Here is a 19,757-nt window from a genome sequence, read left to right as displayed (position 1 = left end):
AAAAGTATTTGATCCCCTGTTGATTTTGTACGTTTGCCCACTGACAAAGAAATTATCAGTCTATAATTTTAATGGTAGGTGTATTTGAACAGTGAGAGACAGAATAACAACAAAAAAATCCAGAAAAACGCATGTCAAAAATGTTAGAAATTGATTTGCATTTTAGTGAGGGAAATAAGTATTTGACCCCCTCTCAATCAGAAAGATTTCTGGCTCCCAGGTGTCTTTTATACAGGTAACGAGCTGAGATTAGGAGCACACTCTTAAAGGGAGTGCTCCTAATCTCAGCTTGTTACCTGTATAAAAGACACCTGTCCACAGAAGCAATCAATCAATCAGATTGCAAACTCTCCACCATGGCCAAGACCAAAGAGCTCTCCAAGGATGTCAGGGACAAGATTGTAGACCTACACAAGACTGGAATGGGCTACAAGACCATTGCCAAGAAAGCTTGGTGAGAAGGTGACAACAGTTGGTGCAATTATTCGCAAATGGAAGAAACAAGAACTATATACACACACCTGATGATGACCGTTTGCATTATGGTCGAAACGTCGTGAGAATTTGGATGGTTTTATATATATTTTATTATTTTATTGTTTCCCTTCAACGTGACTTTACCGAAAGAGCTAAGAATATGAATTACTGCAGTCACGAAAGCTTGAGATCAAAGTTTAACACGAGAACTATCAATCTCCCTCGGCCTGGGGCTCCATGCAAGATCTCACCTCGTGGAGTCGCAATGATCATGAGAACGGTGAGAAATCATCCCAGAACTACACGGGAAGATCTTGTTAATGATCTCAAGGCAGCTGGGACCATAGTCACCAAGAAAACAATTGGTAAAACACTACGCCGTGAAGGACTGAAATCATGCAGCGCCCGCAGGGTCCCCCTGCTCAAGAAAGCGCATATATATGCACGTCTGAAGTTTGCCAATGAACATCTGAATGATTCAGAGGACAACTGGGTAAAAGTGTTGTAGTCAGATGAGACCAAAATGGGGCTCTTTGGCATCAACTCAACTCGCCGTGTTTGGAGGAGGAGGAATGCTGCCTATGACCCCAAGAACACCATCCCCACCGTAAAACATGGAGGAGGAAACATTATGCTTTGGGGGTGTTTTTCTGCTAAGGGGACAGGACAACTTCACCGCATCAAAGGGACGATGGACGGGGCCATGTACCGTCAAATCTTGGGTGAGAACCTCCTTCCCTCAGCCAGGGCATTGAAAATGGGTCGTGGATTGGTATTCCAGCATGACAATTACCCAAAACACACTGCCAAGGCAACAAAGGAGTGGCTCAAGAAGAAGCACATTAAGGTTCTGGAGTGGCCTAGCCAGTCTCCATACCTTAATCCCATAGAAAATCTGTGGAGGGAGCTGAAGGTTCGAGTTGCCAAACGTCAGCCTCGAAACCTTAATGACTTGGAGAAGATCTGCAAAGAGGAGTGGACAAAATCCCTCCTGAGATGTGTGCAAACCTGGTGGCCAACTACAAGAAACATCTGACCTCTGTGATTGCCAACAAGAGTTTTTCTACCAAACACTAAGTCATGTTTTGCAGAGGGGTCAAATAGTTATTTCCCTCATTAAAATGCCAATCAATTTATAACATTTTTGACATGCGTTTTTCTAGATTTTTTGTTGTTATTCTGTCTCTCACTGTTCAATTGAATCTACCATTAAAATTATAGACTGATCATTTATTTGTCAGTGGGCAAACGTACAAAATCAGCAGGGGATCAAATACTTTTTTCCTTCACTGTATGGACTCTCATACACAGACATATTTTAGATAGACGCATGGAGTTACACACACATATCAAGTCACACACACGCATTGACTTACACACACACATCGAGTGACACGCACACATGTATGGACTTATATACACGTGGACCAACACACATGGACTGACAAACATAGACACACAAACGCACATTGACTTACACACTGACATGGAGCCATGCACACACATCGACTAATACGCACACACGTATGGACTCAAACACACAAATCGACTCACACACACATCGACGTGCACAGCAATCCCCGATGATGGCACAGTTATCAGCATCGCATTAGTACGTATCAGTAAATTGCGGGACGTGAGCAATTGAAACAATAGAAATGCATAGTAGAAATAATCTGAAATAAGTGTACATTAAATTGCAGCAGTATGCACAGGTAAGTTGAGAAGCAGGCTACAGTATAGATTATAGACTGACAGTGCGCCGACTCAATGACATAAGCATTGCTACAGTGGAGATAAAAATCTTGCAATACAGGCAGCAGCTGAAAAAGCAGGATACAGTCGACATGAAAGGCTGGCAGTACACTGAGTAACGTAAAGAAGCAGGCAACAGATTATAGACTGGCATACACTCATAATGGGCAAAAGCAAAATTAACAGTGTAGATAGTGCCAGTGCACTGACGTTAATGAATCAGCAGACAGCAGTCCACAGCACAGACTGGCAGTACACCGTCGCAGCGTCATAAAAACGCACCCAAAAAAAGGAAATATTTAGCAACCTAAGAATGAAAATGTAGTTTTCTGCACACAAACATGACTGTAATATTAGGCAACATTAGTTTGATAATAGTAAACAATGAAGCAGAGTTGTTCTGTGCACACAACAATGTAATATTTGTAAACTTATTTTGTTTAATAATAGTAAACAATAAACCTGAGTTGTTAGTCCCGTGCAGAGCCCGCGGCCTCGCTTAGATTGACAAGCCGGAGGTGGTGAGACATTGGCAGGCTGCGGCCTGGGCCACTACTCCCCCCACCATCCCCCCACCCGAGCCATAATAATAATAGTATGTAAGCGCTTTAATATTCATATCTAAGGACTTTATAGCAGTAACTGCACGCATCGTGTTGGGGGGGTGGGGGCGAAGAGGACATGAGACTGTGAAGAAAAATACGCAGCGTTATGTGTATATGTATTGCACGTTAAACGCGTAAAATAAAATGTCCTCCGTGAGCTCGACCGAACGCGCATCACTTGGCAGGGTCCGCCACCCCCCCCACGCAATTGTCAGTTGGTACGGTCGATGTGGCGTAATAAGTAAATAATAATAAAAATTACCCAAATTTGTTAATTAAACTACTTTAAAGTTTACGGATGAGAAAACGGAATAGCCTATTGCTACCGCGGGGCTTAGGCTGTGCTGCTTGGCAATTTTTTTTCGTCGTAAAGCCCACCGTTGGAGAGCCAAATCCCCCACAAGCACGGAGACTTTTATATATAAGAAAGATGTAAAAATCCCTACAAGACGCGATGTAGAAGCAGATTGAGCTCCTCTTCGGAACCAACGGCTTCTGTGGTGACGGTGGACTCCTGAGTGTACGTCACATCCTACGTCATCGCGTGACGTAATAGTCGCCACGGGTCACGTGGGAGGCGCGCGTCTGTCACATGACCACGAGCAGCCTGACGGGGATATCCAGGGCTGGTGGTCTCTAAACACGAACGCGTTCGTCAATCACTCTGTGGACTTAAGTGGAAAATACATTACAAATATAAGAGGCTAAGTTGTCTTGCAGTAGGCCCTTATTTGATTAGTTGTTTCTTATTTGTGTGGAACCACCAGGTAATATGTAGCGATATTTCTGGTGAACTCAGCCTTAAATTGGTGCTTAGTGCGGTGTCTAAACATCGCCATTGGGGAGGCAAAGGCGGTCGGGCGTGTGCTGGCCACCCATCCTCCCTTTGTACGTGCAGGCTTTTAATAGGTGCTCGCAAACAGCACTTGCCCCAAATGTATGTTAAGGCTTTGTGTGTGTGTGGGGATCGGTAGTGTAGAAGGACAGGGAGAGATACAGAGAGTGTGAGAGAGGGATGGGGAGAGACAGACAGTGAGAGAGTGACAGAGAGAGAGACAGAGTGTGTGAAAGTGCGAGAGATGGATAAGGAAAGATGCAGAGAGAGTCAGTTTTAGAGAGAGAGACAGTAAGTGGTGTAGCATGGAGTGCGATTGACAATGCGTGTGTTGGAAAAAGAGAGGGACAGAGTGTGCAATGTGATGGAGAGTGTCTGTTGTTGAGACAGAGCGTGAGACGGAGTGAATCATTGAGAGAGAATGAGAGAGGGACAGAGAGTGTGTGTTTGCGTGAGAGGGAGTGACAGACACAGAGAAAAAGCGTGTGTGAGAGTTTGTGAGAGAAACAAATATGGGGAGCGGTAGTGTAGCGGTTAACGCGCTGCGCTACCTGGCGACCCAAGTCCCGATTCCCGCTCACGGCCAACACCAGTGACGACAATCTGAACCGGTCCAGGACTTCCCCTCGGGTGACTCATCCTAAAACGAGTACCTGGTGTGGTGTGTAAATATCGCCACTAGGGAGACAAAGGCGGCCGGGCGAAGTGCTGGCCACGCACTCCCTCGTATGGCGTGTCGGCCTTCACGGGTTCTCACTAACAGCACTTCCATTAATCTGTTAAGGCTATACGGGGGATCTATGTTTGTTGAGAGAAACATGAATAGTGGGGAGCGATGGGGTGTAATGGTTAGTCCGCTGCGCTATAAACCCAGCAACACGAGTTTGATTCCCGCTAACACCAGTGACGATTATCTGAACCGATCTTGGGCCTCCCCAAGGTCGACTCAGCCTCAAATGATTACCTGGTGTGGTAAGCATCGCGACTGCGGAGACAAAGGCGGTTCGCCATGGTGCTTGGCCACTAAACTCCCCCTTGTGAACTCTTCTGGCCTTAGTAGGTGCTCGCTACGAATAGATGATGCCTTATCATCAGCCCCACAAACACAAAGCACCTGCCTGGACATTTTATTTCATAAAATGCTCCATACCTGGGTAGTGTGATTATGACTGGCTTCTGTTTTGGGAGCCCATGTCTCAATCCGAATCACTCGAGCAGCAGTATATTTTAATTATCTGCGTAACGCTGTGTGGAAGCAACCTGGCCTATCACTTCAAAGCTCTGGGTTTTCTCCACCACACTTATGTCGTCACTTCTCGATGCTTGCGAAATGTGGAGCCCTCGAATGGAACATCTGTGCCGGTTTGAAACATTCAGGCTAGCCTGCCTACAATCTATCCTGGGTTTAACCAGACGATTGTGTGAGGAGCTCAGATCCTTCAAAGATCTGGATGCATTCCCATCATCAGTGAGCCCCTCTATAAAGCGAGGGCTGAGTTGTCTAGGTCATATATCCTGCATGCCCATCTACCGCATGCCGAATCAGCTTCTGTTTGACTAGTTGGGTCTAAACAGGTGTGGCACAGGCTCGAAAAGAGATGGATTGATTTGGCACAAGACGATTTGGAACTGATTGGACTTGTTGATGACTTGAGCCAGCAGTGTCAAGATCGGCCCCTGCGGCGGAGGTTTTGATAGAAAGTCGTATAACTTTTTATAAGATCCCTAATCTCAAGGTCTGACCAAAAGTTACACAGGCACACACATGTTATACTTTACACATTTTAAATCTTTATTCACCAGATTACTATTAAGCATGCATCGATTTCCAAATGCTTTAGATATATTACGGATTGGTGTGGCAAATAGCATGCCGCTTCGTGTGAATCAGTTTTTAAAAATAAAGTTTAACTTACATGAGAGCAGCTTTCAGTCTGTCACATTATGAAGGATCATTGCCATTTTCCACCTCAACTAGTAAACCATCTTACCCAATCAAATATGCCATGATTTTTGGAATACCACAAAAACACTTAAAATGTAAATTTTTGTATATATTTACAGTATTTTCTTCATGACATTTTTCCATAGTTTTCTTTCGCACATTATGATAATGGTTTTTATATCAGGCCATTTACACAGAGGCGTCTCAGGTGACTTTACATGTGACAAGCAAATTGCATCACAAACTTGTTTTTTTTGCAGCCTCCTTGTGCAAAACCAGTCTTATTTTTATGTAGTTAGTAAACCAAAACTCACAAACTCATGGGCTGTGTTGACCAGGGTAGGTGAAGGTAAATCACCGACAACCTTGCCACGGACACACTCTAAGACAACCTCCGTGAAGTACATTCTCCCTGTGGAACGCATCATCTCGTCTGGATGCACCGATCATTGCAGTTGTCCCCTAGAAGATCCATAGATCGCTTCTGAGTAACCCCTACTGCTCAACAGCCATTGCAATTGATGTACGAGAGACGCGAGTTGATGGCCCAGGTCAAAATATAATAATATAAATGCATCGTGCATAGTTTAGACAGCACTTAATTTTGCTCTCATGTACAATCAGGTTGGGCCAAATATTTTAGACATTCCATCAATTGTCCATTGTGTCAATGTTGAAAGAATTAAGCAACATTGAAAAATATAAAGTTATGTATTCATCTCCTGCCAATGTCAACAATCACCCTTCTACCTTGGTCAAATGGTTTTCATATCATATGCATTTTTGCCCTGCCAGGCCCCATTACCGGTGTTGCAAAACTAAAATACCATGTAAAAAACTATCCGAGTTGTCTGATTTTACCCAAAACCTTTGTTCATCTATTGACTTGCAAACCTTGTTACATTCTGGTGCAGTTAAAATATAGTATTCAGCGATATAAATGAACATTTTAACAACAAATTACAATGAGTATCTTTTTTACATACCGATTGCCTGCATTAATTATTTTGATTTACGGTGCCCATCATTAAAATATATGATCTATAGTATTGTGTCAGTGCAGGACGGTATAATAGACTACTGCATGTTCTGGTGAATCCAGTCCAAGAATTTGGTGACCCTGCTGTAAACACCTGGCAGGTAAGCCCGTGCACAGCCATAGCCCCAGCTGGTGATTCCAGAGAGGTACCAGCGGCCGTTTGAGTCCTGGCAAACCAAGGGACCCCCAGAGTCTCCCTGCAACAGACACACACACGACACCAATGTTAGAAGCTGAATGACGAACAAGGAGGCCTGATGGAGCGATGATTACAATTATTCAGGATAAGCAATGGCATGTCATGATACCAAAGATTGGATGCCAAAAGGCCTGATAATTAGGTTTAAATGTTCAGTGCAAAGAGCAGGACAGCTTAGGCCAGCTTGAAATGTTCAATAGGACTGGGATCCTGAATGAGGACATTGTTGTTGAAGGTCCAGTTGATGTTGGCCCACCCACACACCTTCCAGTAAATTGGCACCAAAATGTGTTCGTGAATTGACTGGGGAAGTTTGCTTTCCAAGTTCCCCCTGATGGAACATAATTGGGCCCATAGTCGTCATGTGCTCCAGCTGGTTTTTAGTCAAGAGAGTTGCGTCTTGTTCGTTATCACAGCTCACCTGGCAGGTGTCCACCCCTCCTTCGAGGTACCCTGCACACAGCATCCTGTTGGTGATTAGAGATGGGCTGTAGGCCTGCGGCCCTGGGGTGACGCACGTCTTCAAGATTTCTACTGAAGCCTCCTGAAGCTGGTCTGGTGTGTAGCCTGTTAAGTACAAGAATTCGTGTTGGAAACCGTGCACTCTTGCTGCTTGTTAAAGCACTATATTTAATCTAGACTTAGATCGTGCTTTCTTTAAATTTTAACAACATAGCATCTGTATATCAGCTTAATGCCTATTACAGAGATTCTTTGAGCACCAGAGAGCTCTGCTACTCGACTGCCATCATTATTCCAAAGGATTCTACAAAAAACTAGTTTCCTAACAAAGATTTGGGCCTCCATTAAATCAAAGGAATTGTTCAGTAGCAGAGATTTGTATATTATATTGGTTTTTCATTATACAAACATTCCGCCTAAATAAAATAAATGTTCAACTGTCGATTATGTTTAACTTGTGCTGTCGGAATATAACATTGCAACGATTCATAAAATAATATCACGATACATGCCTTGAATCGTGGGCATAGCAATGGATTTTTTTAATATTTGTATATGTTGTACATGAGAGGTGCTATATTTAACCCAACGTAAACAACTCAAGGGTTGTAATCCTGAGTTTAAACAGAAGGGCACTGCTTTCTATGAGGAGATCGATTTTATTAGAATATTAATCGGGTAGTGTGGAGGCTCAAAACATGACAATACTGTGGTTGCTTTGTTCTTACACCATAGACACTGAGATATGGATACTAAATAATCTCTCAAACCATGCTTTATTTAGTGGTCAAAGTATCTTCTGAAACCACGTGTTTTCCCAGGTTTGGAATATAAGACCGATGGACTTACCACCTTCAGAACGGGTTCCCCAACCAGAAATGAAGCATGATTTCCCTGGGTAGGGAAACTTCTGAAAGCGAGGTGGGAGGCAAACTGGCTGTATGTAATCGGTGAAGGAAACACGTTCTGACAGCTGCATAAGAGCAATGTCATAGTCATGGCTGCTTCCGTTGTAGCGCTCGTGGATTAGGATTCTGTTGACGCTTCTGGCCACGACAGTTGAAGCGCTGAGATCGTTCTGAGAGTGCAGGCCCAGGTATACCGTCCAGGTGTTTGGGTTGTTACTAGGGGGTAAATACAGACACCACAGTCAGCATAAAATACCACAGGGCATTATGTTTTTTTTTACCAAGGTAAGCCTCATTGAGTCTCAGAACTTTTTCAGGAGGGTCCTGCCAAGTTGTTTCGGTAGGGATGATGACTGCTGCACTGTATAATCTCAACTGAGTAATTGGTGTTGGTCATTTTTACAAGTAAGCAAATTTGGAACATGGCGCCGGCACGCATTACGATTGCAAGTGCACTACGAAAAATCATACCTGAATGTGAAAAAAAAGATGCTTAATCCCTCTTCCACTTATATTCATGCCTCTTTCTGCAATACAATTCTACAAAAATATCTTCTAATGGTGTTGTGATTCATTGTGTGAGTGGGAGGAGCGGTGGTTCATTCGTTAGCACACTGCACTTACGAACCTGTTGACCCACATTTTAATTCCCCAAGTTTGATTCCCAACCACAGATACAGTTATTCGTTACCAGTGTGGTGAGGTATGGTCGAACAACACCCCATGACCAACACAGTGTGCGAAGGCCTTCATCCCAAAAGCAGTCTGACAAAAGGCTGCAAGTTGTGATTATCAAACTTGTCTGCTGTGTGTAACATTTAACACAATGCATCCTTTTAAAGTATGACAAATAAAATAGGTTTTACCCTTTCTGGCAATAAAACAGGTGTTAAGATGTTCTAACACCTTTAGCAAGGAATCAAGTTGGTATTAACCACACGTATTTGTGGTGTACATGCAAACAAACTTGCTCTGATAATAATAATATATGCATTGTCTTTGAAATCGATTGGCCTACACGAGAGACAGCCTTCTTTAGGGCCTCGTCTCACCAGTGACAGACTAGAGAACGTCAAAAGGCAAACAGTACCAGGACAATGCACGTATCAGAGCATTTATAGCTCGGAGTAAAGTGTTCACAAGACATGTGAAGCAACAGAAACGCTCACCTCTGGAAGCAATGAGCAGCACTCACAACCCAGCGGTCATTGAGGAGGGAGCCCCCACAGGTCAGTCTGTTGAAGTTGTGCAGGCTCACTTGCCAGGGCCATTCTCCAAGCCTTGCTTCGTAGCCTCCCACGATCCGGTTGTTCACGTTGCGTTCTGCTACGGGGATCCAGCCACATTCTGAAAAAGGACAATACACAATTACTACTACAATACGGGTTTTTTGGGTTAGATCGCGTAAATATATATTTCGTTAAACCCACCACAGCCAATTAGTAAGAGTTGTCACGTAAACAGAAGATGCCAATTCGTCACTAGGTACAGCACACCGGTGTGTTGGAGAGCCAAGCCATAACATTTACAATCTGAGTACAAAGTTTTGCCAGTAATTACAACTAGCTTCATCAGACAGCAGCCAGATTTGTGGAGAAGTCCACCGGTTTCGTTCCTTATATAGAGGCGTAGATGTGATGACAACACTTGTGCGCTCTTCTTGTCCAAAGTGGGGGGGGGGGGGGGGGGAGGATTAATGAATCAACGTACATTATGCGTGCGCATTATGCGAGCCCATTGATCTTGTACTTCCTGTCCATTGCTTGTACTAAAATAGCCGTACCAGAGACAGCCTTCTTTAGGGCCTAGTCTCACCAGTGTCAGACCAGAGAACGTCATAATCATTGTTTGCCATCTTCATTGATTCATCTATCATTTGAATATGTATCAACCATGGTCTATCCATTGCTAGATGAAGACGTCACTAATGCACAAGGATTTTGCTTACAGTTTTACGCTAGGCACTATATTTTGCAAAACAATAGTAGATCATGAAATAACATTTCGAACTTACAATTTCTATCGTAAATGTATAAGTGACCCATTTTTGTATAACTCACGGAATTTCTACAAGAAGCACATGAACCAAATGATGGTCAGTTTATAAACCGATAAATTAAGATTGAATACTGTTCTGCCTCACGGCAAGTGTCTTGCCTCACGGCAGATGTGGGGCGTGTGTACACAGGAATTTCCTGTTTTTGAAATAGGGGGTGGTCACGTGACCAGAAAGTTGCGATTTTAGATTTCCGCTGAACCACGTGGGCGTCGGCCATTAAAAACATAATTCAAGATGGCGGCACACATCGCAGCTCCGTGAAGACAGCTGCAGCCACCGTTGTGGGACTTTGGGAAGCATTGTCTGTAAGTTCGTTTGTGTTCCTATGATACTGGCAATGTTGCTATAATATTAGAAGGACCTTTATAATGCTGTTATAACGCTAGAACCTTTATAATGCTGTTAAATTGTTACGATGTATGTGGGGCATAGTTGACAATAAAGCCTGCAGCTTGCCTTGTGATTTACCCGTAATCGAGTAAGTAGATTCAAACTTGAAATAACAAAATGTCTCATTCATAAGACAACGTTATGATGCTGTGGTGTTTATTCATTGTGTTGGTTTTTCTGGGTATTAACAGATGCTGTATCTGTGCTGTTTTCTTACCAGTTTAATCTCTCTCTACCGTTCAATTTCAATAAATGACGTTCGGAGTCAGATGTTCACCCTGGTTCTGAGGGTTTATTGGAAACGCGAGGTTATCTACTCAGCTAGCTCTGCAACACAACGCAGAGCGAGGCCGAGATAAATACATACCTCTGCTGGCTGGCAGTGGGTCAACTTTGTAGAACTCCAAACTGAAGCCATATTCTGAAACAGGAAATAAGAAAACATTTTACGTGAATATTGTGTACAGTACAAAACGTAACAGCTATAACCGAATCAGATGTCTTAGAAAGCAGCAACAATATCGCGTACAGTACAAAAACCTAAAACAGTTTTAACCGAGATGAACACGTAGGCTTTCGCGACCAATATCATCCATAATAGGATTTTTGGGTTAGATCGTGTAAGTATATGAATAAATTTTGACTCAAAATATATAAGATGAACACGTAGGCTTTCGCGACCAATATCATCCATAATAGGATTTTTGGGTTAGATCGTGTAAGTATATGAATAAATTTTGACTCAAAATATATAAGATGAACACGTAGGCTTTCGCGACCAATATCATCCATAATAGGATTTTTGGGTTAGATCGTGTAAGTATATGAATAAATTTTGACTCAAAATATATAAATGTGTCGTTAAAACCCGCCACCACCCGACACAGCTAACTAGTAAGAGTTGTCACGTAAACAGAAGATGCCAATTCGTCACTAGGTACAGCACACCGGTGTGTTGGAGAGCCAAGCCACAACATTTACAATCTGAGTACGACGTTTCGCCAGTAATTACAACTAGCTTCATCAGGCGACAGCCAGATTTGTGGAGAAGTCCACCTGTTTCGTTCCTTATATAGAAGCGTAGATGTGGTGACCATACTTCTGCGCTCTTGTGCAGAAGTATGAGTCAACGTACATTATGCATGTGCATTATGCGAGCCCTTTGACCTTGTCCTTCCTGTCCATTGTGTGTATTAAAATAGCTGTATCAGCGTGCATACGTATGCACGGACACACTTAGGCAGCCTCAGCTGTACTGCTCTTTGCACTGAACATTTAAACCTAATTATCAGGCCTTTTGACATCCAATCTTTGGTATCATGACATGGATACCTTGCATGAAGTTGTCCGAGACTTGAAACACGAGCGTCACGTTGTTGGAGAGGGAGCGCACGCCCGGCGGCAGAGCTTGGCCGCAGAATCTGCCCAGCGAATGTCCCCGCTGCTGGGCGCCGCCGTCGTACACGGTCAAGGAGCTGTTGCCACACAGCTCGCTCCCCGGTAGCCTTTATTGGGGTGAGAGGTAAGAGACAAACCGTGTAAACAGTGGTTTTTGTTTGGTCAGGAACGATTAATAATAATAAAAATGTCGAGTGCTGTAACTTTGGGCCTGTACAAAAGTTTCGACACAACGTGGGAGTACTCCCCATCCGTGTGTGTGGGGATCAGTAGTGTAGTGGTTAGCGTGCTGAACCGGTCCTGGGCCTCCCCTACGTCGACTCAGCCTCAAATGAGTACCTGGTGCGATTTGTAAACATCACCACTGGGGAGACAAAGGCGGCCGAGGTGTGGTGTTGGCCACCCACCCCCTTGTGCTGTGCTGGCCTTCATAGGTGCTCGCTAACAGCACTTGCCCCAACAGTCTGTTAAGGCTATACGGGGGGATGTTTGTAATTTTCTTTGGGGTGATTTCGAGGGGTGTGTGTAAAGTGATGTGGTGGTTCCTTGCTCAAACGAGCGGTGGGAGGGGAATGTTCAACGCTGTGGGTGGAATTTAGGCCGTGGTTGAAATTCACTTGTGTCTACTGCTAGCGCCAATCTATGGCAGACAATGTAAATTATGATCGAACGTGAACATAATTTTTACGGTGATGGTGGAAAATTATGACATAATCATTAGATTCTGATGATAAATGGGTACTGATGATGATTAAAGGGTGCTACTGCTGCATATGATGATGATAATAATTACTATATTGCTGTTCCTGATGCTAATTTTGCTTTCGCGGCTGATGAAGACGATGAGGAACATGATGAAATGCAGAACGGGAAATGTTCCTGAGAAAGCCACACTTCTAAGACTCGTTTTGAAGCTTGTTTCACATGCGGGAATAAACTATTTAAAAAAAATGTTTTACCACGTAAGACCTGCTGAGCAACCTGGCCATACATTATAGCCCAATAAAGTGACTTATGTGGAAATTTATAGCAGGCAAATCCTCTTAAACGCATGTTTCTAAATGTGCAGGAAAAAAACTGGAGGATGTGGAGAAAAATCCACGTGACCACAGGGAGAACGTGCAAACTCCAAATATACAGCAGGCTTCAGGGTTGAGATGGAACCCATGTGCTTCTGTATACCAGGTGAGGTAGTTCACATCTCGCCACTTTGGCGCCCCAGTGCCCACAGGCAACACTTTGAGCAAATTACACTCAAATGTCCACACAGATTCAAGAACCCATTTCTCTACCATCTTATCCTGGCCATCTCAGCACACTCACCTGTGCTGTTGCCAGGAATCATGAATACGTCGCAGGGTTCAGATTGCTATGCACGAAGCACTGTGCCATCACTCCCCACATTAAACTGAACAATTTTTTATTTGACCAAGTAAGGCCCACTGAGCTATATAGCTCTTTTTAAGAAACGACCTGGCCACACATTAAAGCTCAAAGAAGTGGCTTATCATGGGAAAATATATAGCAGCCAAATACTGGGGCGTCACGGTGGTGAGATGTTAACTTCCTTTAACTCCCTCGCCTGGTATTCAGGAGGACGTGGGTTCGATCCCGACCCTCACACCTGTATATCTCGAGTTTGCATGTTCTCGCCGTGGTCGTGTGGATTTTTCTCCGGGTCCTCCAGTTTTTCTCTTCCACATTTAACAATCAACGTGCTCAGAGTATTTGGCTGCTCTCAATTTCCACGTGATAAGCCACTTCGTTGAGTTATAATTTGTGGCCCGGTCGCTTCTGAAAAATAGCTATATGGCTCTGTGGGTGTTACCTGTTAAAATAAAAAAAAATATTTATAGTTTTATTCTCTAAACCCATGTTTCTAAATGTGGAGGGAAAAACCGGAGGACCCAGAGAAAATTCCCACGCGAGCATGGGGAGAACACGCATAATCCAAATATGTGTAACACGATGCCCAGGCGACCCATGTAATGGAGCTCAATTGGCCAGTGTGTCCACCGAGGGAATGAGCGTGCTGCTGATAACGCACGCACCTCCCTTCTGCTTCAAACGCCCCTGGATGTTAATGGAGTGTGCAGTGTTTTTTGCTGTTGTTCGTAGGTTAGGGCTTTACCCATTCTGAATGGTGGGAATCGAGCCAAAATAAAACTGTCACGGTGAATCGGGCAGAATACATTTTGTGCAACTTGTAGAGTTCCACAATTTGGCGAACGTGCGGTATGTAACTCTACAGGAATCAGGCCTTTTAAAATATTATTAGTGTAAATATATCAGTGTAAAATTGTGTGTTACTTACTTGAAGTAGTTAAATTGCAGCTTGACAAAAGAGCCATTGGGAACTGTAATGTCCACAGTGCAGAACATATTTGTTGCGTAGCCCAGGTCATAAAAGCTGTTAATTCTGCCAGAGTCGCCCTGCAAACTCAATGAACACCGATCAATGCCTGTAAAAAGGATTACAGTAAATAGAGATGACATTGAGACATTAGTCATTGAATGCAGACATCGATCTGCAATACATATTTGTTAAATGCTCAGTATATACTGAACTTGACTGCCTATATAACGTATGGCATGATGTACGGTACGCACATTAATACAGTAGATATTTCTTCATATTATTTCCCCCCAATTATATCCTGATTGTGCGATCAGCGTTACCTTATGGAGATGAATCCATTTTAAAGTCTTCAATATTCAATAGCAGTCTGCAGAAGCAGCTGTCAGAGAACTACGTCTTCGACACACATCAATTTTCGAAACTAGAGGGTGAAACATTTCCCCACCTGCCCTAATAATTAAAAATTATCAAAGCCAAAACCGAATGCAATGTCAAATTGATTGTGATGGTTTTGGTGTTTGATCATCGGCGACTGGGCTGGGACCACCAACTCACTACACCTGGGAACCCGGCTCCATCATGGCCAGCCGCCTGGATTCCCACTGAGGATCTCATCAGTGTCAGCTCAGGGCTCTGACTTCTGAGCCATGTGGTGGCCACTTTTCATAACCAGGCGTTTTTTTTTAAATAGACCCGGGTGGTACACAATGGCAGTTATTTTACCAAGTTTAATTTTGGAGCGATATGCATTCATAATGATTTTTCGGTCTGTTCTAGAATCATCCAGCAGCATCCTGCCTTGTGTGATGCTACGCCGAGGCAGCCATACGACCACTTATTCCTACTCAAACGACGTAGTTCTGTTCACTCAATCGCGTTATATCCAATGTGCGTTATGAAAACACGCGGCGTTATAGGAGAACTGACTACTGTACATCTCTCTCCCATCTCTTTCATAGCGTCCTTCTGAATGGATACAAATTCTTTCTGTTACACGTCTTCTAAAACGTAGATATATTCTTTCATCTTACTCGACCTGTTTTATTTCATATTGATCGGGAGCTCTCACTCAAGGTGCTTAAAATAGTAAAAAGAAAACGTAAACAAAGTAGAATCATTCAGATGGCAGGGGGCGTGCAAGGGTTGAGTATTGAGTGAGCATTATAGAGGGTGCTTCGGGGTCACGAAAGGGTAGTAGGTATGACATTTCTCTCTCTTAGCTAATTATTTCGCTAATCTTAATACTTTGCTGAAGCTTGTCTCTCTTCTAGCATCTTAAATATCTTAATTTTTTCCTTCATTTCACTACATCTCATTATTTTTTTGACGTCTACTCCCTTATCTCTAGTGGATATCTGTCTTTCCTTATCTCACTGCAATTCTCGCACTTTTATCTCAATTCCCCAAAACGTCTCAAATCAACGTCCTCGGTGAACAGTTGTGTAGGTGTACAAATGTTAAACAGGTAAACAACGTGAGGACGTACGCCCACTGAAACGCTGAAGTTGCACTTACTCTCATAATATGCACTGAACCCTGTGAATACGACGCTGCCGTCAGACGTGAATGTGACAAACAAGTCGCTTCCAGATGAAGTCAGGGCTTGGGGCATAGTGACGCCAGTAAATCTACCCAATTGGGGGTAATCTCTTGAAGGTCCATCGTACACCGTCACATAGTCATAATTTTGTTCAGTTCTGGGAAAGAAACATGTTAAGTTAACATTCGTGTTATTAGTAATAATGATGCTGTATACTGCTTAAAATGTAGGCTTTCACGACCAATATTATCCATTATAGGTCTTGTGGGTTAGATCGTGTAAAAGTAAATGTGTCATTAATATAAATGTGTCACAAATCTGGCTGTCGCCTGATGATACTAGTTGTAATTACTGGCAAAAGTTGTACTCGAATTGTGCTGTGCAAGTAAGGAACTGGCATGTTTTGTTTACGTGACAAACCTTAATAATTGACTGTGTCGGGCGGTCCCAGGTTTAAAGACACCATTATATTTACGCAAACTAACCCAAAAAAACCTCTTTTGGATGCTGTATACAGTAGTCAATTATTAAGGTTTGCTCATATGTGGATCGCTATTCATGGGTGGATCGAAGGACAAAGAACAAATATTAACTTAAAAAGATATAGTGGCATGTGGTGTATGTGTTGAACTTCTTTTGCACCGTGCATAGCCAACCGGGCTAATCAGAGTTTGCAATTAGTTTAAAAGATCAAAACAGCTGAAGAGACCGAAAACAAAAAGCTAATATGCAGCCCAGAGTAAGCTCTCTGACTGTAATTTTCTTTTAGATTTGTTTTATTCTGGCATCTTAAGATTATTTTGCTTTTTAATTATATTTCCCTTTACATATTCTTAATGTCATACGAATGTTTTGCATTTACCTCTCTCAATCCAACGCATAAATAATTTTCTTTCCAGCCTCTCGTGCTTCCCCTCTTATCCCAACCATCTCCTTCCCTCCTCTCACTCACACTCCTGCTTCCTCTGTCCTCCACCTTAGTGTCACCATCGACTCCTTCTTCACTTTCTCTACCCACATCTCCTCTACTACTTAGCAATCTACTGCTTTCTTCTGTTCAACAACAGGACAATCGGCCCTCTCAACCTGCCGCCAAACTCTTGGTTCCTCCTCTGATCTTCAACCATCGGGACTCCTGCAGTTCTCTGCTTCTTGGGTCTCCCTGCCTCTGCCCTCACTCCCCTCCAACAAATTGAAAATGCTTCTGCATTAAGTTATTTTCACTGCCCTTTAATTCTCAGCACTTGGCCTCTCCTACTCCAACTCCGCTGGCTTCACGTCCACTACACCACTCTCTTTTCAAATAACTCACGCTAAGTCATTACATGTCTCCATTGCCTTGCTCAACCTCATCTCGCCTTTCTGATCTCCTTCTGCGTCCCCTCTCATCCTCTTCATTCCAAATCTGCTCTCTGTCTCTTTCTGTTCCTCCTTCTCCCTGTGCCCCATTCCCGTCTTCGGTCCTTCTAACCTCCTTGCACCCCTCCACTGGAATAAACTACCCCTGTACATTGAGCAGTACTGCCCATACACTCAACACTGCACCAAAGACTCAGCACGCCCATACACTCAACACTGCCCGTAGACTCGACACTGCCCATAGATTCGACACTGCCCGTAGACTCGACACTGTACCATAGACTCGACACTGCACCAAAGATTCGACAATGCACCAAAGATTCGATACTGCCCGTAGACTCGACACTGCCCATGGACTTGACACTGCCCATGGACTTGACACTGCCCATAGACTCAACACTGCCTCTGTACATTAAGGAGTCCCCCTCCGTAACATCCTTCCATTCCTCTCTTAAAGCCTCACCGCTTCTCTGTTGTCCATTCCCTTCCCGTCCCTTCCATACCCTTCCGTAAACCCGAAGTACCCCTCTATCGCTATCACTCATTCCTCAATCCTTGTAGCACGCCCCTGCCAACTAGAGGGACTCCTCTACTTACAAAAGAGTTAGGTTCCAGAGGTCTATTCGTAAATCTATTTGTTCGTAAGTCCAACTTTACTTCTGTCGATTCAAAACATGTTGTACGGCATGTACACTAAGCACAGGGAATGGCCTCTAAAGTTGAATATTCTCCTGTAGAGGTAGACGACACTGGTTCTTGATGTTCTGCAGATGTAGATGCCAACACCGGTATCTATTGCGCAGTGGTTGAACTTACGACTCTCGGTCCAAATAGGTAACTGGACATACGGACAGATTTGTTAGTTTCTCTGTAGTTCCTAAGTCGAATGTTTGTAAATAGAGGAGTCCCTGTACTTCATTTCTTTCTGTCATCGTTTTGTAAGCTATGTCAAGCACATTGAGTGAAAGTGCTCTATAAATATACGTACATTAGATTAGAATGTGTCATGTGCCTTGGAGCTTGCGGCATGAAAGCCACTATAAATAATGATTGTTATTATTTCCTACCAATTATGTTCCAGTTGTATAATCAGTGTCGTATCATCAAGCGAACACATTGCCGATGGACATCTCACAGTGAATATAACACGACTCTTGCGTCAAAGAACGGCCCGGAAGATATCATCACAGAACTACTTCTGCAGTTGCTGAAATATGCCTCTTTAGCCACAATAAGGTCACAACTCAAACATGGTTGGAATTAGCACTGGATTATGACGACACATAACATACAGGGGATGTGTTTAAATGTAAGTTAATTACCCGTGTAAAATAAATGACAAATGTTGTGTGCCAACAACACCTTACCTGAAGTCTGTAAATGAGAGCCTGATTTGTTTGTTTTCTGGAGAGTGGATCAGCCAAGCACAGTCTTCATAGTTTTCATAGACATTTGGGTAGTTCGGTGATGAAATTACTCCACTGGTCTCATTCAACTGTTTTCTACAAACATATGCTGAAAAAAAAAATACCTTTAACTGCAAGCCTAATAGAGCACATTCAGTTGTCTAACCATACAATACATATGAGTGTGTACAGTATAAATATACCAGGCAGTATTTAAATACAAATTAAATATTTTCTAGATAAAATAAAAAAAAAATCTTATTTGTAAAATACTTGAGTGTGATAGTCAAGTGTAACATCATCACAGATAAGTGAAGATGTATTATAGTTCTTACGTCTATATTTGTTTGAGAAAAATCGAATGACAGGAACGATATTTGTGATCCCTCTGTGAAGTGCTTTGCTCTATTTAAGACCACCAAACCCCACCTCTATTAAACGCAAAACATCACGCATTTAAATGTATAAATTGCAATACAAATTTGAATTCATGCCTTGTCTAAGGACGTCAGGACGGGTGCAGAACAATGGGAATATTTTTATGGAGAGGCAGTCGGTCATGGACAGAGAAAAAAGGAAAGTCTTGAGCCTGGACTTGAATGGTCGCCAGGGAATCGACAGCAGAGGAGGGAATTCTCGTCAATGAGGGTAGTGGAGAGGAATGAGCCCACCTTTTTATCATCATGTGAACATTTATAGCGGTAGCCAAAGATTCTAAATGCATGTTTCTAAATGTGGAGGAGGAAAAAAACAAAACGGAGGACCCGGAAAAAAAAACTGGAGAACCTGGAAAAAAATCCACACCACCACGGAGAGAGGGAGACATGCAAACTCCAAATATACAGCAGCAGGCGTCATGGTTGGAATCGAACCCACGACCACCTGTATACCAGCCGAGGTAGTTAACATCTCGCAGCCGCGACTGGAGACTTAAAAGCAGGACACCTTGGTTGCTGTAGCAGACAGCGCATGGAGGGGAGCAAAGCAAGATGAGGGAGAGGCGAGTTTGTTGAGGAATTTG

At 43.2% G+C, this 19,757-nt stretch overlaps 2 protein-coding genes across 6 annotated transcripts in view; both read right to left on the bottom strand.

Annotated features, from left to right (window-relative positions):
* Nucleotides 1-3,049, bottom strand: part of LOC116953360 (enteropeptidase-like) — a 106,834-nt gene extending 103,785 nt beyond the window's left edge. For both annotated transcript variants that reach the window (XM_076074903.1, XM_076074904.1), the window contains exon 1: nt 2,695-3,049. The gene's annotated coding sequence lies outside the window, so the exon portion shown is untranslated. The remainder of the gene's footprint in view (nt 1-2,694) is intronic.
* The window catches only part of LOC116953342 (cubilin-like), a 584,401-nt gene that overhangs the window by 537,892 nt on the left and 26,752 nt on the right, over nt 1-19,757 (bottom strand). For 3 of the 4 annotated variants that reach the window (XM_076074907.1, XM_076074905.1, XM_076074906.1), the window contains exons 15-23: nt 18,698-18,845; nt 15,947-16,128; nt 14,387-14,534; nt 12,007-12,179; nt 11,042-11,095; nt 9,395-9,572; nt 8,167-8,441; nt 7,277-7,422; nt 5,441-6,853 (exon numbers count right to left, since the gene is read on the bottom strand). In XM_076074907.1, coding sequence (XP_075931022.1) covers nt 6,695-6,853; nt 7,277-7,422; nt 8,167-8,441; nt 9,395-9,572; nt 11,042-11,095; nt 12,007-12,179; nt 14,387-14,534; nt 15,947-16,128; nt 18,698-18,845 — 1,463 coding nt within the window. In that variant the 3' untranslated portion in view covers nt 5,441-6,694. Of the gene's footprint in view, nt 1-5,440; nt 6,854-7,276; nt 7,423-8,166; nt 8,442-9,394; nt 9,573-11,041; nt 11,096-12,006; nt 12,180-14,386; nt 14,535-15,946; nt 16,129-18,697; nt 18,846-19,757 lie in introns of those variants that run through there. The other variant, XM_076074908.1, reaches the window with a different exon arrangement.

Source organism: Petromyzon marinus, chromosome 51 (genome assembly GCF_048934315.1).
Source record: "Petromyzon marinus isolate PM22_M1 ecotype Great Lakes invasive population chromosome 51, UKy_Petmar_22M1.pri1.0, whole genome shotgun sequence".
Taxonomy (NCBI): domain Eukaryota; kingdom Metazoa; phylum Chordata; class Hyperoartia; order Petromyzontiformes; family Petromyzontidae; genus Petromyzon; species Petromyzon marinus.
This window is presented reverse-complemented; position numbering and strand designations above follow the sequence as displayed.